At 36.1% G+C, this 20,804-nt stretch overlaps 1 protein-coding gene across 1 annotated transcript in view; it reads left to right on the top strand.

Annotated features, from left to right (window-relative positions):
• The window catches only part of LOC144252163 (uncharacterized), a 17,839-nt gene extending 2,030 nt beyond the window's left edge, over positions 1–15,809 (top strand). Inside the window, 4 exon segments of the mRNA XM_077794671.1 lie at positions 2,936–3,499; positions 3,560–4,959; positions 4,961–5,071; positions 15,618–15,809. Of these exon segments, the coding sequence (XP_077650797.1) occupies positions 2,936–3,499; positions 3,560–4,959; positions 4,961–5,071; positions 15,618–15,809 (2,267 nt within the window).
• The last annotated feature ends 4,995 nt before the right edge of the window (positions 15,810–20,804 follow it).

The following is a 20,804-nucleotide window of genomic DNA, read 5'->3' on the forward strand; positions in this document are numbered from 1 at the left end:
TTGGGGTCCTCTTTTAATGTTTCTCCTCTTTTGAGGAGAATAATTATTCTCTTGTTTGGATAAACTCTTATCTTCCAGGGTTAAATGAAACTTAGAAATCAGCTTGTGAATTTCCTGATGTACATTTATAATTGCTATTTTTCATGCATGAAGCTAGAGTCCAAAAAGGACATGTTGGCAAAAGTGTAGCAGTCTATGCTTTTTCCCACGTGATCAAAGGCATAGGATCTTGTCATGCTGGTCTGGTGAAACCTTATAAAATTTTTTGGGTAATGGCTGTTTGAAAATAAAATGTCTATTCAATGCAGATGACCGATATTGAGTATTAACTTTATGTTGTATATTGAGCACATTAACTGTAAATAAAAAAATATTTAATGCATACTAATATAAAAGTGGCTAGATCTTTGTTTGTTTCTGTTTTAAAAGGCAAGTATTAGGATACAATTTGCTCACTCAACAAAAGCTCGTCCAAAAGAATTATGAGAAATTTCATGATTTAATACTATATCTCATTGGTTAAAAATTGTGCAAAAGAATGAGAATGTACAGGCAGGGAGCATTATCCATCTTTAAACAAATAGGGCCTCTGGGAGCAGATCATGCTTGTTTTTTTTCCATGCCCTCTGCTGGAACTGACTTGATATATATATATATATATATATTTTTTTTTAGATTCAATTCTGTTAGTAAATTTTTTTCTTTTTTTGTCTTTTGCAATAATGCATTAGTAATCATAAATATTCTGAAGTGAATAAGTCATTATATTTCTACTTTGTAATTACTTTATATATATTTTTTTATTTTGATTAGTGATTTAATTTCTGGATCATTGTTTTTTTATTGTTGCATGCTTGGATTCTTTTCATTCATAATTATATATACATAAAGTGTGAAAATATATATGGAATCTTTGACAATAATATCAACCCTAAACAAAACACAGTGTGTGTGTTTGTGTGTGTGTGTATATATATATCCCACTTCTCTTTATATGCCCTATATATTTTTAGTTTTTACAGTATTTTACAAGTTGCTTAGACTTGTCTTAAACTTGGTACTGCTTGATAAGCCTCTCCCATATTGGTAGAATTTCAGATTTGCACACTAGGAATACCCCTGTCATTTTTTTCTAAAAGAATTATTCACATAAACATTGTGCTCATTGATGTTAATATTTTTGAATTTCACTCTATGAACTTTGTTTAAATAATTATTTAGTGTTTTTTGAGTAATTCATAACTGTCAGTATCCTAATGATAAATTCTTAATGTTTTTTTTTTCTTTTTTTTTGTCACTTGGATTTAGCCATGATTTTCTTTGTTTATAGTTGCTTTACTATTTTTTATTTGTTCATTAAAGGAGCCATCAGTACATTACATAGTCCATTTTCTGGAAAAAATTATAAAAACATTTAAATAAATAAATAGGCAAGAACAGAGCTGAATTCTTGTAATATTTGCTAATTGGGAGGCCATGCAAAAGTACTTCATGTTTGAGAGAAGTCACAGGAATTTAGAAAGAGCATGGCTCAAACAATTTTAAAAAGACTTGTGTTGTAATTTGTGATATAGAATTTTTGGGGTAATCTTAAGCATTACACATGAAACATTAAAAGTTGGATGACCTAAAGATCCAGAATTGCCACTACTCAATATGTATCCATGAACAATTAAATCATAATTTTGAAGAGATACCTTTGCTTCTGTTTAGTGAAAACATTTTTCTTAGTATTAAAGCTAGGGACTCAATGTGTGTGCCCATCAATGTCAAATGGGTAAAAATATGTACTTATATCCTATTATTATTTAGGTTATTTATTTTGTGTCTTAAAGTGTTATAAGAAATATATGCAGGACTTTGAATTAAGTGAAAGGTGGCAGGCAGATATTAAGTTGTAGGAGCATTTGATTCACATGTGGATGTCAGAATTTGAGCGAGCAAAATTTTTCTGACCAGGTACTGTGTTTTTTGTAGGGTTAATATTATAGACAAAGTCTCCATATTTTAATTTTATTGAGCATAATAGGGTCAAGAGTTTTATTTTACCACATAGTGAGTGTATTATGCTCTTCATAAATACTAGTGGAAAAAAATACAATACCTTGTAAGGACAAAATTGATAATTATATGAAATAATGATTGTGTTAATTTATTCTATTTAGTCATTTTACCTTGTATATATAGTATAAAGTGATATACTTATAAATAAACAATGTTGTATTTGTCAATAAAGGAAATTCTCATATCACACGAATGTAAAAATATAAAAATCAATTTATTATACTAGAGTGTAATGTGTTGAATTCATCCAAGTATTATGGCCATTGACTGTGCAAGGTTTTTATAGTCTTTTGAAATGTTTTTATGAAAAATTTATAGACCTATGTGTATATTTCTTGGTAAATTTTTTGTTCATATTTTTTAAGAGTCATTTCCTCTGTACCCTTGTTGAATATTTATGGTATTATCACTCAAAATGTACTCGTTATTTTCATGTCCCTGTGTCATGGTAGACTAAAACCATATTTTGGACACTCTTTGAAAAAGCCAGGAATGTTTGTATATTTTTTACATTTCTCTTATTCTACTGACAGTGAAGGTAGCTGGTAGAAATTTCCTAAATACACAATACTATCTTATAAAGGACAAAAGGCTGTTAATGATACTTTTCTACCCTTTATTATATTACTCTTCTTAATAATGTACTCCTCTTGGATACTGTGGTCTCTACAGGAATTTGGGTAATATTCTCATGGTAATTTTTTCTGTACATTTTTATTGAACTAATATATTCTTGGGATTTATGGTGACTTTGGACTTACTAATCAGCTACACTCATGATGTACTTATTTTACCTTACATTCATGTTATGTATGCAAAATATATTTATCCCAGTGTATTCGGTATTTTTTAAAATTTTTGTTTATTTCAGCCATGATTCCTAATCATACCCAAGAATGTTCACCAGAAAAGTGCGTAAAACATATATTTCATGAAATGATAAGTAGAAAATATAGAAGTTGTGATCTTAACTATTTACCTCAAAAGAAAATATGGAAAACTACAAGTGAGAGTGAACACCAGAAATCATATAAAAAATCAGTCCTTGTTCACCACCAGAGAATGTATACTGGAGAAAAGCTCTACAAATATAAAGAATGTTGCAAAGCTCTTAGTAAAAAAAAAGTTCGTATTTACCACAGAGGAACACAACATCGACAGAAGCCGTACAAATGTAAAGATTGTGGCAAAGCTTTTCATCCAAAATCAGACCTTATTTCCCAGAGCAGAAATCACACTGGAGAGAAGCCCTACAAATGTACAGAATGTGGCAAAGCTTTCAGTCAACAATCATACCTTACTTGCCACATGAGAACTCACACTGGAGAGAAGATTTACAAATGTAAAAAATGTGGCAAAGCTTTCAGTCAAAAATCATACCTTACTTGCCACATGAGAACTCACACTGGAGAGAAGATTTACAAATATAAAAAATGTGGCAAAGCTTTCAGTCTAAAATCACTCCTAATTTGCCATAGGAGAACTCACACTAGAGAGAAGCCCTACAAATGTAAAGATTGTGGCAAAGCTATTCATCGAAAATCTGTCCTTATTCCCCACAGAAGAACTCACACTGGAGAGAAGCCCTACAAATGTGAAGATTGTGGCAAAGTTTTTCGTCAAAAATCAGAACTTATTTCCCACAGGAGAACTCACACTGGAGAGAAGCCCTACAAATGTAAAGAATGTGGCCAAGCTTTTGGTCAGAAATCAAACCTTATTCGCCACAGAGGAACTCACACTGGAGAGAAGCCCTACAAATGTAAAGATTGTGGCAAAACTTTTGGTCAGAAATCAAACCTTATTCGCCACAGCAGAACTCACACTGGAGAGAAGCCATACAAATGTAAAGATTGTGGCCAAGCTTTTGGTCAGAAATCACACCTTGTTTGCCACAGCAGAACTCACACTGGAGAGAAGCCCTACAAATGTAAAGATTGTGGCAAAGCTTTTCATCGAAAAGCAGACCTTATTTCCCACAGAAGAACTCACACTGGAGAGAAGCCCTACAAATGTACAGATTGTGGCAAAGCTTTTCATCGAAAATCTGTCCTTATTTCCCACAGCAGAACTCACACTGGAGAGAAGCCCTACAAATGTAAAGAATGTGCCAAAGCTTTTTGTCAAAAATCACACCTTATTTGCCACAGAAGAACTCACAGTGGAGAGAAGCCCTACAAATGTACAGAATGTGGCAAAGCTTTTGGTCAAAAATCGTACGTTACTTGCCACATGAGCACTCACAATGGAGAGAAACCTTACAAATGTAAAGAATGTGGCAAAGCTTTCAGTCGAAAATCACTCCTAAATTGCCACAGAAGAACTCACACTGGATAGAAGCCCTACAAATGTAAAGATTGTGGCAAAGCTTTTGGTCACAAATCACAGCTTATTTACCACAGAAGAACTCACACTGGAGAGAAGCCCTACAAGTGTAAAGATTGTGGCAAAGCTTTTCATCGAAAATCTGTCCTTATTCCCCACAGAGGAACTCACACTGGAGAGAAGCCCTACAAATGTAAAGATTGTGGCAAAGCTTTTCATCGAAAATCAGACCTTATTTCCCACAGAAGAACTCACACTGGAGAGAAGCCCTACAAATGTAAAGATTGTGGCAAAGCTTTTCATCGAAAATCAGACCTTATTTCCCACAGAAGAACTCACACTGGAGAGAAGCCCTACAAATGTAAAGAATGTGGCCAAGCTTTTGGTCAAAAATCAAACCTTATTCGCCACAGGAAAACTCACACTGGAGAGAAGCCCTACAAATGTAAAGATTGTGGCCAAGCTTTTGGTCAAATATCAAACCTTAATTACCACACAAGAACTCACGCTGGAGAGAAGCCCTACAAATGCAAAGATTGTGGCAAAGCCTTTGATCAGAAATCACACCTTTTTTTATCATAGGAGAACTCACACTGGAGAGAAGCCCTACAAATGTAAAGAATGTGGCAAAGCTTTTGGTCAAAAATCAAACCTTATTCGCCACAGCAGAACTCACACTGGAGTGAAGCTCTACAAATATAGAGATTGTGGCAAAGCTTTTGGTCAAAAATCAGACCTTATTTACCACAGCAGAACTCACACTGGAGAGAAGCCCTACAAATGTAAATAATGTGGCAAAGCTTTTGGTCAAAAATCAATCCTTATTCGCCACAGGAGAACTCACACTTGAGGGAAGCCCTACAAATGTAAAGATTTTGGCAAAGCTTTTGGTCAAAAATCACACCTTATTTGCCACAGAAGAGCTCACACTGGAGAGAAGCCCTACAAATGTAAAGATTGTGGCAAAGCTTTTGTTTGAAAATCAGATCTTATTTACCACAGGAGAACTAACACTGGAGAAAAGCCCTACAAATGTGCAGAATGTGGGAAAGCTTTTGGTCACACATCATACCTTATTTGCCACAGTAGAACTCACAGTGGAGAGAAGCCCTACAAATGTACAGAATGTGTCAAAGCTTTTGGTGACAAATCAAACCTTATTTGTAACAGCAGAAATCACAATGGAGAGAATTATTACAAATGTAAAGAATGTGGCAAAGCTTTTGGTCAAAAAATATACCTTATTCACCACAGAGAACTCACTAGAGAGAAGCCCTACAAATGTAGGGCTTCTGTTTTTTTACTCAAAAAAAACACCTTCATTTGCCACAGAATAACTCACACTAGAGAGAAGCCTTGCAAATGAAAGAATGTGGCAAAGCGTTCAGTCCAAAATCTCACCTTATTTGCCACAACAGACTCACACAGGAGAGAAGCCTCCGAAATGCAAAGTATGTGACAAAGTTTTACTCAAATATTACACATTATTTGCCACAGTGGAATTTACACTGGAGAGAAGCCGTACAAATATAAGAAATGTGCCAAAACTTTTAGCAATATAACAGGCCTTATTCACCACAACAGAACTCACACTGAAGAATAGCCCTACAAATGTGAATAATGAGGAAAAGCTTTTAATAAAAATTAAAACTTTATTCACCACAGCAGAAGACATCCTGGTGAATGTGAAATGTGAATAAAGTGATGATACTTTTAAAGAAAGACTGAACATTGGCTGGGGTTGTGGTTTACTGGTAGAGTGCTAGCCTCACATGTGTGAGATCCTGGGTTTGATCCTCAGCACCACATACAAATAAATAAGTGAAATAAAGGTATTGTGTCCAACTACAACTAAAAAAATAAACATTAAAAAGAGAGAAAGACTAAACCTTATTAACACCAGAATTTATACAGAAAAGTACCCCTACAAATTGAAACAATGCAGCAAAGCTTTTAATAAGAAATCAATTATTTTCACCAGTAGGATACTTAATCTGGAAAGAAGACCTATAAATGTAGAGAATGTAGAAACACTTCAAATTATATGTCATATATTACTAGACATCAGAGAAAACACACTGGAGAGAAGCTCTACAAATGAGAACATTGTACCATTACTCTAAGTAAGGGACACCATTTAATCCTCATTACAATAACCATAGCATAGAGAAAGAATTGAAATGTGAAAATTGACAATGTAACAATGCCTCTAAAATTTAATCACCAATACTCAGCACCTGTGGATACATACTAGTTAGAGAGAATACAAATGGAAAAAAAATTGTAGCTACATGTTTCTTAAACACTGCTTATTTTTGGAGAATTTATTGTGCCCAGAAACTCTAAAAAGTTAAATAATATTTCCAAAATGTATTTAAATTTTAAATTCATTGAATATATGAAAACTCATACTAGTAGTGAACAGTGAACAGATTTTGTCCAAAATGTATGCCTTATATAACAATGAAACATTTATAATAATTGTGAGAGTATGGTAAGGTTATTATCTATATATTACACCTTGATGTATATGAGGATCAGTAAAATACAGAACTCATTTAAGTTTAGAAAACAAGTAGTTGTCTTTAACTTTTGCTTAAATTTATTGAGCATTATTAAATTATTGTTTAGAAATATCAGTCATAAATATCATACATGCATAGTGAAGAAACCTCATCTTTCAAAGTATATAATTGTTTTTCTAAGTCAAAAATTACTATTTTACTTTTGAATACTGAGAACAGAATTATATGAAATCTATTTTTGATGTTTAACACTGAAGTGTAATATTTTAAACTTTATTTTTTTTGTATTTCAGTTTAAGTTTAGGTATTTTTATACACTGAGCCACAATCCTAAGCCCTTTCTCCACTTTTTCAAATTTTGAGACTGTATTGCTAAGTTGCTTGAAACCACACTAAGTTGCTGAGGCTGAATTTAAACTTCTGAAACTACTCAGCTTCCCAATTTGCTTGGATTACAAGCATGGACCATCATGCCAGGTTTGCAGTGAATTTTTTGAAACTATATTTACCTTATGTATGCAATATGTCTTTTTAACTAAATATTTGCTTATATGTTAACACTCATGTATTGCATCTTGTTTTTAAATGACAGACATCATTGTGTTCCACTTGGCTAAATGTTCTCTGTAACAGTAAAACATACTGTTGAGTAAATAATACTCTAGCGTCTGTTAATACTTTTACACATTTTAATCAAACTTAATGTGGAATACAATTTGCATGAATCAGATCCTTATTTGCTTCTGTTTGTATTTATGGTGAAATTAAGAGTTATAAGAAGGATATAGATATAGGAAAATAAGCCCCAGATTTTTATGTCTTGATTTATAAATTTTAAAATTTTAACTTTTTAGCATTTTAACATTTCCTAGTGATTTTAATAGACTGAATTTCCACAAACTTAATGGTAGCTCTTAGAGGAGAGAAGAGCTTTATCTTTCTTGTGTGCATAATGGCCTTCTAGACTTCATCCTCATTGGAGACATTTTATTTTTCTGTGAATGAGGTCAATGATCAGTGTTTTCATGTACATTAGTAAATTCTGACATTCTTGTTATACTATAGGTAGTGTTATTTCAGGGCAGGAGTTAGAGAAATGGATTTGGAGTCATTTTTTTTAATGTAATTCCAACACAAAGGAGTTGGGATATATACTTATGAAAAAATAATCAATGAGTTATGTTTTATAGTCTAATTTTCTCGACCAAGTAGTAAGAGGTAAACTGAGGAGGTTGTATGTTAAGATCAAGTTTCTTATCATAAAATGTTGGCTTTTCAGCTACAATAGTGTCAAAGCTTCTTATACACAGAATCCATACAAAAATCATATTGAATATCATTCACAATTTTATTAACATTACATATAATTCATGAAGAACTGAGTTTACAGCAACATGTGCCTAAGAACAAAGTCTGGGGACATCGTACACTCTCCAATATAGACATATTTATACCAATTTAATTATACATGAAACTACACTAAATGAGAAGAAAAATCAATCGGATCAACATACAACAATATAGAAATAAAAACTTGTAAAGACTTAAACAAGAGACCAATAGTGGATGAAGTGTGGTTTCCAAATGCTAGGGGAAAAATGGACATATAATCAGTTAAAGGTAAGTGAAGAAAGATAAGTTATCCACTTTGAGCTAAAACAGCATTTGAAAGAAAAAGAGTCACAAAGTAAACAAAGATTATTCACTTCCTTTTGTATGCTTTGTAATATTTTCCAAAAGTTTTCTGCATATTTTCTTGCAGTCAAATTGGGAAACAATCAGAAAGTTAAAAAAGACAAGTATTGCTCCTCTGGTTTGAAAAGCAAGAAAAGGAATAGAGAGAGATTTATTGAGCTAGAAAAATTTACTAAAGTTAAAAAGAATTGATATTACCAGAGTCTAAGTATAATGTATTTCAGCCATCCCTGGCTACACAGGGAATTTTGGCTTAACAAAGAATTTGTTCCTGTATGTACACTTAAACAACATTGCTGTTTTTAGTCAGTCATTTTCATTAATAAAATGATGTACCTTTCAACAGTTTCCAGCAACAAAAATACACAATTTCAGAAATCTTCTGTTTCATCTTCCATATATTCTGCCACAAAATTCACCAGGACAAGATAACATAAACCTTTGGCAGCCCCAATCAAGGCATTCACTTCTATTAATTTTCTACTGCATAGAAAAGTATGATTCATGGAACAACATAATTATACTTAGCAAAAATATTTTTTTTTCAAAAAAAATATATCCCAACACCTTTGTCTTGGAATTACATTAAAAAATATGAGGTAATTATACTGTGTATTATGACCTTAGGCTATGAGCCTTAAAATTACCTAAAAATACAAAAGAATATTAATGTTTATTTTTAAATAAATTTTTATATATCAAACATTCAAATTCCACAGCAATCAATGATACAAAAACATGATAAAAACAAATGCAGTTTGATGTTTCATCATGACATTTCAATACCTGTTGTAGATTGCCTGTGGCTTCCACTTTTAATTTAAACAAATAATAATTTTGCCATAAATTTTTTGGTGAAGTGGAGGACAATATCTCCTGTATTGTTTTCCTGGGCAAGCCATCATTCTTGAAGCAACTGAACCCCATATCAAAATATGTTTACTCTACATTCTAATTATATCAGTTCTTAACTCATCTAGCATAAAAAAAATCCACTTTCTTCTGGTTGAATATCTTGAGCTCAAAGATATGTTACCTGGGAGCTAAAAGAAGTATGACATAAATAATGAGGTCTTTTTTTTGCATAAGACAAATTGCACTTTTTGTAGTTGATTTTTCTGCCTGTGAAGATCTACATTTCTCTTCCTACAATGGTATTATGATTGATGGTGACTCGTGTGATTACAGGAGGCTTAAAATGCAGCTACATGTGTTTGAGTCCTTTCACTGGTAAAAAAATAATACTATAATTTGTACTCTAATAGGAGACTCAAAATGGTGCTAGACAAACCTATTTTTTTAATCTGCCTCTTTATTCATGGTTTTCTAATGGTTTTGATCTAGTCAGTTCAGACCATTTCTGATAAATGGGTGTCATCAAGATGTGAATTCTATCTATAATCATTAGCAATGAGACAATTCTTCCCATTAAAAATAAAAACAGTCTATAGAGTCTTTGCTGTATTCTAAGGAACCACTCTTGCTTTTGCTTTACTCAACAAAATAAATTCTACATATTTGAGTCCCAAAGTAAATGGCAATACATTAACCTAAGCACCATAAGGAATATAAGAAATACAAGATATCACCTTTGAATTATAAAAACAAATAAGAATCATAAATGCTAAGCCATTACCATCTAAACTATACCAGAGCTTTTAAAATGAAATCTTAGATTTTCTACTCACTCTCATAGTAAGATGCCTGAGACTCAAAGATCACTCACTAAAGGTCACTCAGTGAATGCATAGCAGTTCTTATTCTAAAGCTTTTAGAGAGCTTTTTGATAATACATTGCAAAGTCTCATTTGTCTTCTTCAGACACAGAGGTTGTTTTAGTCTGTTTTATAATCTTATAGAAAAATGCCAGAAACATGCAAATGTATAAAAAGAGATAAATGCATAAAAACATTTTCTGAGAGGCTGGGTTTGTGGCTCAGTGATAGAGTGCTCACCTGTCACATGCAAAAAGCTGGGTTAAATTCTCAGCACCACATAAAAATGAACAAATAAATTAAATAAAGTTCTTTACAACTTATAAATAAATAAAAACAAATAAATTAAATAAAGTTCTTTTACAACTTATAAATAAATAAAAATATTTTTGAGTACATAGTTCTGAAGATTTAAGTGCACTTTACCAGAATCTTCTCAGCTCCTGTGACAGTTCGTTCACTTGCATTACACATGAGGTGGCATTATGATGAGGGCTCATTTGAGAGATAGAGAGAACATAATGAGACAGGAAGTCAGAGAAATTCAGAAAAAAAGCCTTGCTCTTTTTTAACAACGGGCTTTAATAAAAACTACGTTGTGCCCCACAAAAGTTACATTAACCCTTTCCAAGAGCATCTCCCCCAATGATCTAACCACAATTTACTAGATCTCATTTCTTTAAATTACTGTTTGAAGAATGAATGAATTTGAATGTGACAAAACCAATGGGCTTTGTATATCAAAATAAGGGAAAAGTCTGTGCAAAAACTCAATGGATATTTAGTAAACCATGCCTAGGTATAAAAAGAGAATGCTGGGCTTTCTGATTATTCTATACCAAGCCAAGAGTTTACTGGCTAAAATCTGTGGCCCTCAAAACCAGAGCAAATATTTATATAAAGATGCAGTGGACATCAGTCTCAAGAGCTTCCTACTTAAAATATCTTCTTCCAAAGACTATTTGATTCATAGTAATTCTCAGGAGTATTATATTTCTTTCAATTTCAATTTTTAGCTTTCTATATAGTTACTGCACCATCTCATGGCCAGATCAATGTTTTCTTGAACTTCTTCAGATATTAATCTATACACTATCTCAGATATGTTTGTTTCTTGTATGTCAGGGATCCCTCCTAGTGAATTCTGAGATGTGTGAGATGTTTATCAAGCATAGAAATTTGCTTATAAAAAATAGGCCATGTTTTATGTGGTAAGTAAAAGGAGAAAAGATGCAAAAGTCCTCACTTGTATGTGCTGATACTACACAAGGTTATTCCAATGATGTCTGGTTTGGGGTAGGGAAGCAACTTTTCGTATACATTATGACACAAAGTTCATCAAATATGGTTGTTACAAACTTTTTTGAGAACATCTAAATTTTTCTTAGTAATTTCTACATTGAAAAACTACTCTTACCTTTAAACAAAACTATCCATTGCAATTAATCTGAAATAGTTCTTTAATATTGCAAAACAGAAAATTGATGGCATTATTCACGGAATGCCAATATTTTCCAACAACACCTCACACCACAATATATGTACCTTATATAGTTTAACACCTATAGGTGTTCTTAACACAATGGATAGATAATTAAATTAAAGAGTGAAATGAGGCTCAGAAACAACTAATTATAGTAAAAATTATTATTACCTTATTTCAAATACTAGTGCACCCTTTTGCTTTTTTTCCCAAAAGTTAATTCTTTTAATCTTTGGTATGATATTTCACTTTATTTAAATAACATGATAAATAGTGCTGTTTTTTCATATGTACTCTCTGATGCATCTCAAATATATTTGCATACTCCAAGACCTTAGCAGATTTCTATACAAATTATTCACTAGAGAAACAGTAGTTACTTCTGAAATCTATAATGCTCTTTTCAAATGAGGTCTTGCAGTTTTTTAAAAAAATTATCTGAAATAATTATAATGAACTTATTTCTATTTAGCATATAGTAAGTGCCTGATAAATATTTGTGAAAAGGATGAAGAAATAATAAGACCATTTATATAATCTGTATAATATGGTATGTGGTATTTCATGATTTTAGCTAAAACTTATTGAATATTAGAACAATCTTAGTATGTGAGTAAGATGTGGGTATTAAGAACCAATAATAAATAAAAACTGCATTCTGCATTGTTAGTAATTCACCAAAGAATTTTTTCAAAAACTGACATTCTGATGTGTGTTTTTGTCAACTATTATATTATGAATGAATGAAGCTCAGTAAATGAATAATTGGAACTACAAACTTGCGTAGGGTGCCTATCATTCATTGTTAAAAAACTTTTAGCCATATAAGATTTTAATACTGTATGTACCATTGTGATATAATGAAATTTTGATAAAAAGTACATTAATAATGCTGAAGTCTTTCATTGAATCTTATATCAGTTTATGAAATAAACTTACTATATGTGATTTCCTCAATTCTAAGTGTCTTATGTTTTAAGAAACTGTATGGACAATGAAAATTTAAGTTAACATACTAATATCAAGAGCAGAAGCACCACAGGAAAGATGAAAACAAAGAATTGGGAGATTCCACCATTATGAATGTAATTTTCTCATCATCTTTTCAATGTACCTAACCCACTATTGATACCAAAATTAATGAGCAAACTCTTCTCATGCTGATTGTGCATGATGGTACTATATAAAATGAAAACAAGCAAATATGTCAGAGATGCATTTTAAAACATTAGTTGAAAATACAATTGATTGATCAGTATCTCACTGTGTTTGACCCCAGCAAATGCCTTCTCAGTGTGCAAGATAAATGGGTAAAATTTAAAAAAAATCAAGTAAAATTTATGTTAAAGAATAGCAACTCTTTTTTCATAAGGAATATGTTAATGTACTTTGAAACAACATGACAATAAACTGTGCCCTATCACATAAAGGAAAGCAACAATTTTGGTAAACTTCTTCATTTTATTCTTTGAATATGCCAAGTATTCTTTGGCAAATGAATTCTTATGCCAAGTATTTCTTTGGCAAAAAAATGTCTGGTTTTCTCTAAATTGCTACTTATTCAATATAAATTTGTTGAGAAATTATTTCTGCATGTGCTGATAGTGAAATATAATGAGGAATGGAAGTCATTTAAAGCTCTATGAATTGCAATCCCCGAATGGTGGGAGGAAAATGTATACAATCATGAGAAACATTGAGTACTATGAATTTGTTCCAGATATTTATTTCCCTTAGTATCCACTTTTCACATAAACTAGTGCTTTTAAATGAAGCTGAGTATTAAATATCAAAGAAAAGGCCATCAGAGTAATCAGAAGAAGAAATTTAAAAGAGAAACAATTAAATCATAAGCATCTGGTTGAAACAAGAACTGGCCAACTGTTGGATCTTAGCTTTTGACTTTACTAAATTTTCTCCTATTGTTTTTTGATTATGACTAAGAGGAAGGTACTTCTATTAAAAGCATTACCAGAACAATTTATGGCAATTTGTTTTTCTAAAACATGGATAAAATTGACTTGCTAACTCAGGATAGAATCTAATGAGTAAATCTTGTTATGGTAAGAAAAAATAAGTATAACTACTCAACATGAATATTGGTCTTTTCAAGAAAAGAATATTAGGGTGAAAACCAATTTGGTAAGATAGTATTGAATATTTTATATCAAAGAAAAGGCAGAAATATTTAAAATAATTTTGATTGTTATATAAAGGACCCCAGCCCATCACGGCGTCTTGATTTTTTGTTCCTTTCCCGTGGGCACTTTGAGATGAGATTTCTCATGGGCCTGAGAAGGACATAAAATTGGGGAATAGCCAGGTGCAGTGGCACATGCCTGTCTTCCCAGCAGCTGGGGAGGCTGAGGCAGGAGGATCACAAGTTGGAGGCCAGCCTCAGCAACCTAGTAAGGGCCAAAGCAACTCATCCAGGCCCTGTCTCTAAATAAAAAATAAAAGTGTTGGGACAGGGTTCAGTGGTTGAGGGCCCCCGAGTTCAATCACTGGCATCAAAAAAAAAAAATAAGTCCACAAAGGAGCAAGGGAGACGCACTGCCTGGCATCAAACTGGGCACCTTTCTGGGACCCCAAAGGAAGCAGATGCTGACCTCAGCATGGCCAGAGCTCACAGTGTGGCCATGGGTTCTAAAGGGAGTGAAGATTCAGAGCCACACAGTGGGGGGTGCTCAGAGCTGGGAGCATGTCAGAGGCAGGGCCGGAACTCGGCTCTGGGCTCAGGCTTTGCCACGTGTCCTCCCTGTGATCTCTGTCTTCTTTGGCTTCATCAACTGGCCCATCATGGACAGGATGTCTTGTCCCCCCTTAGGAGAGAGGACTTTCTAAGGCAGCTACCAAAGCCCACCCTGCTGCCTCCTGTGGGTCCCTGATGTCACTCAACTTGGAAACCTGAGGTGAACAGGCTCAGCACAGCTCCCCTGGGAAGGATGAGGGCTTCTGAACTCAGAGGGATCCCCTTGAGGTTTCCCCTGACCTGCAAGAATCAAGCAGATTCTTGCATTGTGGCACCTGTGTTTAAAAATCCTGGCAATTTGGGAGGCTGAGACAGGAGGACCGCAAGTTGGAGGCCAGCCTCAGAAACTTAGTGAGGTCCTGAGCAACTTAGCAAGACCCTGTCTCTAAATAAAATATAAAAAGGGCTGCAGATGGGGTTCCATGGGGAAGCACCCCTGGGGTTTAAGCTTAAGTACAAAAAAAAAAGGAAACTCTGGCCAGGTAGGAAGAAACTCCAATCCCAAGAGTCTCTGGCATCTCCTGGGCAAAGCTCTAAGGGACAAAAAGCAAAACCAGATGCCCAGCAGAAAGCCTGTTCCTGGTGGGGAGGAGGAGGCCCCATTCAGGATGAAGAGCAAACCTGACTCTCTGAACAGCGGGGCCCAGAGCAGAGCCAGCTGGGACCTGGAGGACTCGGGGCTCAGGCTCTGCAGAGGCCAGAGCCTCTGTGAGGCTGTCTAAAGCCCTGTGAAGGCTCCCGCCAGGTACCCCCAGCCTGGGGTGGAGAGCAGCCCCCACCAGGCTGGCAGGCGGCCAGGGGCAAACAATGCCCAGAGATCAGCTGTGACGGCATCTGGACATTGGGACAAAGGGGCCAAAGCTCATGTCGTACTCATTGCTGAGCCTCCCAGAGGGCCTCCAGGAGGACAACATGGCCCTGACCACTGGTTCTCTGGGCCTTGGGCATGTGCTGGACCAGCAGGGCCTGTCCCTGGGGCCTGTTGTGGGCCACATCCAGGTCATGCACCGTCCTGTCCTAGATGACCTCCTTCTTCTTGTGCATTTCACCCTTGGCAGGGCATTTCCTCCTGGGCCTCCAGGGTGAACTCTGTGGCCTACGAGTCGCACCTGCCCTGCCTCTGCCAGCAGACCATGGAGCACTGGGACCACACAGAGCTCAGTGACAGAAAGGTCACTGCTGCCCACCGAGGGCCCCCAACAGCGCCCTCCTCCTGTGCCCCACAGCCTGGTGCCAAGCTGGATTCCTAGACCCACCCGGGCAACACCTGAGAATTTCTGGAAGATTCTCTCCCCTTTCTTTTCACTCCTGATAAAGGAGCATCCAGGGCACTCACTGGAGCCGGGGTCTGGGCTCTTTGAGGTGGTGATTTATGGGTGACACGAGGCCTGAGGCTCATCCATGCACCAGGGAGTAGCAGCCACCCTGGGACGCCACAGGAGATAGAGGAGGAGCCATCTGGTACTGTCCACAGGCTCCGGATTTGGGGAGGGACACCAGGGAGATAAGGGAAGATTGAAGATGCTACCTGGTGCAGCGGGAAGGGACGAAGGCTGTCTGATCCCTGTCCCCCACAGGGTTTGGGTCTTTAACACTTTTCCTGCTGAAGTCACAAGCAGAGGAAAACAGAAAATCCAAGGTGACTTAGGTAAAGGGACAGCTGCTGACCTTTCCCCACCCACCCCTGCTGAGCAAAGTGACACCCTGGTCACCCAGGTCTCCCTCTGGCAGACCCTTAGGTGTGGCGTTGTCCCCAGGGAGCATACCTTCACAGCCCTGCTGTTGGCCTCCAGGGAGATGACGTTTCTGGCCTCCACTCGATTCTTCTGCAGACTTTCAAAAATGCTGGGGTTCACCTAAAACCAAACCAAACCAGACAAAGGGGGACTTAGACCACCGTGATGCATGTTCCAGTTCCTTCTGACCCCGAGGGAAGGCACCTTTTTGTAAGAGACCTGAAGGTCCAGGCACAGCGGTGCACACCTGTCATCCCAGGGACTTGGGAGGCTGTGGCAGGAGGATCGCCAAGTTGGAGGCCAGCCTCAGCAACTTATCAAGGGGAGACTCTCTCTCAAAAGTATACAAAGCAAAATAAAAAGGAGAGGCTTCTGGCTCCCTGCTTAAGCACTACAGGTTCAGTTCACAGGACTAAACATGAGAGCGAGACAGACAGACTGACACCTGAGGTAGCTAGCGAACCTAGGAGTGGGTGGGTATGAGGGTATGTGGCAGGGCACAAGAGCATGGACTGGGGGCTTAGCACACCAGGAGGTGAACCTGAGGGTGACCATGTCTGGGTCTTACTAAGTTGCTGAGGCTGGTCTTGAATTTGCTATCCTCCTACCTCAGCCTCCTGAGTCACTGGGATGTCAGGTATGCACCAACACACCCAGCAATGTGTCCTCTTCATAGAAACTTTTCATTACCCATATTGAGATCAGCACCATGGTGGTGTGCACAATCTAAAGTGTTACAAATATAATTTTCACCATGGAATTTTAGCATGAACTTGGAAAAACACCTTCAGGCATTAACAAAATAGCCTTATTGTCTGAGAAGCCAATTCTAAGAAACCACGTCCTTATTGCTAATCTGGAGGTTTCCTAGCGACTTAAATGTTCTCTTCTTCCTTCCTGCTGCTCTCATTAGCACCTCCAAAAGAAAGAGAAGAGGACATAAGGCGCAAATTGATCAAATTACTAATTCCTAGAAGTGTGGCTCTTTCAAGTAGAAGCTGGAATCACTCCCAGAAGAGCAGTGAGCACATCTCCCAGGACACCCTCATCCTCTGGAAGGACGTCACAGAGGAAACAAAGTGAGAGGACCAAGAGTTTTCTCTCCAAATAAAACTGATCTAACCTGGAAGTGAGGAGCTGCCTTGGCATCTCAACACCCAAGACGGGAGGCTCTGAGACGGAGACCAACCTTTTCCAGTGTACAAAGGTCCACGGGGTGGATAATATATTCTGTGTAGTCGGGATACTGTTCCAAGGGAACGGGCTTCTGGAATGCATCTGTCTGTAAGAGAAAAGGTACACATGCACAGGCCAGGAAGACCATGCTCCAACCAACATGGGATTGAGAAGCTGAAGAGAACCTCTCCAAAACTGCCAGGAAGGAGGCCATAGACAGCTCCACTGGCCACCATCCCAGGCTCCCTGGATGTTGATAATCCTGGGCCCAGATGAACTGGTTGGGGTTTTGTTATTTGCTTTACTATCAACATACACCCAAGTAGCAGGTTCTGTCCCCTTCCAGTGAGGCTGAGAGTCCCAACACACCAGGGGTCACTTTAGAGCTAGGCCACACCTAGAGGGACTCATTATCACCTAAAGATGACACATCAGAAAAAGTCTTTTGGGTGCCAACAGATGTTTCTGATACGATGGGAAATCTAGACAGTGAGATTTTGTTCCTGTTTTCAGAGGTCAAATTGCCTTCAGTACAAGAAGTGTGCAAAAAGTCTTTACCTTCACCCATTTGCTTAAGCTTTAACTTGACTCAGCTCAAGATGGCTGGGTAGGATTTATTTAGCAATTTTTTTTTCTTTTTAAATCCAAAGATTTAATTAAATACCAAATTATACCCAAGCAAAGAATCGGGACAGTTTTCCTTTTTCAATCACCTGTGTTCACTTCAATCCAGAATGAAAGTTTGACCACTGTAAATTTTAAAAATGCTCCAGAGCAGGGGTATGGCTCATGGGAAAGGCACTTGCCTAGCGTGTGCCAGGCCCTGAGTTCCAGAATGGAGATTTCAACAAAATCAGTGACTTTACACCAAACAGGGTGAGAAAGTAAAAGCTTTCTTCTATGTGTCCTTTGGTTTAAAACTTGACAGAGTTGACAAATCTAAACACTCCATCATTTTGTAAATAGTCATCACGTTCAATCACTCCACAGTAAAAAAAAAAAAAAAAAAAAAAAAAAGAATTAAAAGATTTTTTCTTATGGTTCCAAGGATTGAACCCAGGGCCTCACACATAGTAGGAAAGCTCCTTCCCTGGCCCAAGATTTTTTGTTTTTTAACTAAACTAAAGCTACTAGCACAGTTTTGCTTCCATCAATTGAGATTTAATTCAAGAGATAACACTCAAATTGGCACTGTTTGCTGACAATATGATTCTATACCTGGAAGACCCTAAAAGTTCCACCATAAAACTCTTAGAAATAGTAATGAATTCAGAAAAGTAGCAGGATATGAAACCAACACCCATAAATCACAGGCATTTCTGTATATCAGTGACAAATCCTTAGAAAGGGAAATGAGGAAAACTACCCCATTCTCAATAGCCTCAAAAAAAACTTGGGAATCAACTTAATGAAAGAGGTGAAAGATCTATATAATGAAAATTACAGAACCTAAAGAAAGAAATCAAAGAAGACCTTAGAAGATGAAAAGATCTACCTTGATCTTGGATGGGCAGAATTAATATTATCAAAATGACCATACTTCCAAAAGTACTATACAGTTTTAATGCAATTCCAAACAAAATTCCAATGACATTCCTCATAGAAATAGAAAAAGCAATCATGTAACTCAACTGGAAAAATAAGAGACCCAGAATAGCCAAAGCAATCCTTAGCAGGAAGAGTGAAGCAGGTGGCATCTCTATATCAGACCTTAAACTATACTATAGAGCAATAGTAACAAAAACAGCATGATATTGGCACCAAACTGGTAGACCAATGGTACAGAATAGAGTACACAGAGACTAACCCACAAAATTACAATTATCTTATATTAGACAAAGGTAATGAGAATATGCATTGGAGAAAAGATAGCCTCTTCAACAAATGGTGCTGGGAAAACTGGAAATCCATATGCAACAAAATGAAATTAAACCCCTATCTCTCACCATGCACAAAACTCAACACAAAATGGATCAAGGACTTAGGAATACAACCAGAGACCCTGTGTACAATAGAAGAAAAAGTAGGCCCTAATCTCCATCATGTGGGATTAGGGCCCAATTTCCTTAATAAGACTCCTGTGGCATTTCTGGATTCTATAAAAACTAAAAGTGTTTTGACTGTAACCAAATTTATCTCACTGTATATAATGACCATATTTTCAAATGATAATATTTGAAATTATAAGCTACTTGAAGAAATTAGCTAAAATCAAGCATTAAGATAATTTCTTAATTTGCTCATCTTCATCACTAAAAATTTTAAGTTATGTTGAATATTTACATCCACCCAAACTAAATCAGATAAAACCATATTTGGTTTATTTTATAAGATATGTTCCAAAATGTTATGTTCAAAACTGGAAATTGACATTTTTTTGAGCAACTAATATGTGGCAGGCACTGTACCAGATATATTTTTGGCACATTTCATACATGTCGTAAGAACTGTTCATGGCATTCCCCAAATATATCTAGAATATTTGACATCTGGAACAAATCATTTGAATAATTCCTCAATATGACATTAATTTGAGTCTTAACTATAACATAGTTGTCTGAGATAACTAGATCACTTTCATTATGTGAACTTCTTTGGTCTGGACATATATTACATCCTTTCAATGGTGTCTTACTTGATATAAGTAAATGATATATAAGCACTTGATTTTTATTGAAAATGTAATGGTAAGAAAATATTGTAGTTACGATATGGCTTAATATGTAGATACAGCAAAAGAATAAACTTGTGTGTATTATTTATTATTTCAAGAACTAGCTATGGCAGACCTTTTGGTGGCTTACCCCAGAATTTTTCCCAGCCCCATATTTTCTTGCTTGCCTCTCACTAAAAAGGCTTTATTTCCCAACCTCTAAGAGCCATGTGACTCAGTTCTGCCATGAGACAAGCCGGGAAGTCTGCTGAAGTACTAAGTGGAAGATTTTCCTTTGATAATTAAAGAAAGAAGGAATGAGAGAGTAATAAATGTGGGGAGGAAACAAAGAGAAAACTGTTTTTCACACTCTTGCACTTCACATGATTGTGAGAGGACAGGATGCAGAATGCACTGGTTGTCAAGTTGTGACCATGAGACCACAGTTACAGAATTTTCTAAACACCAATCCTATAACCAGACCCTTCTGAGGCAGTGAAGCAACCCATGAGCTGCCAATTTCCAGATTTTTAATTACAGGAGATAACGAGATTACATTTATAATGTGAACTCCTATAGTGTGGACATATATTACTTCCTTTCAATGATCTCTTACTTGATATAAGAAAATGATATAAAAGTACAGAATCTTTATTAAAAATATAATGGTAAGAAAATAT

Source organism: Urocitellus parryii, unplaced genomic scaffold, assembly GCF_045843805.1.
Source record: "Urocitellus parryii isolate mUroPar1 unplaced genomic scaffold, mUroPar1.hap1 Scaffold_37, whole genome shotgun sequence".
In the NCBI taxonomy this organism is placed as follows: domain Eukaryota; kingdom Metazoa; phylum Chordata; class Mammalia; order Rodentia; family Sciuridae; genus Urocitellus; species Urocitellus parryii.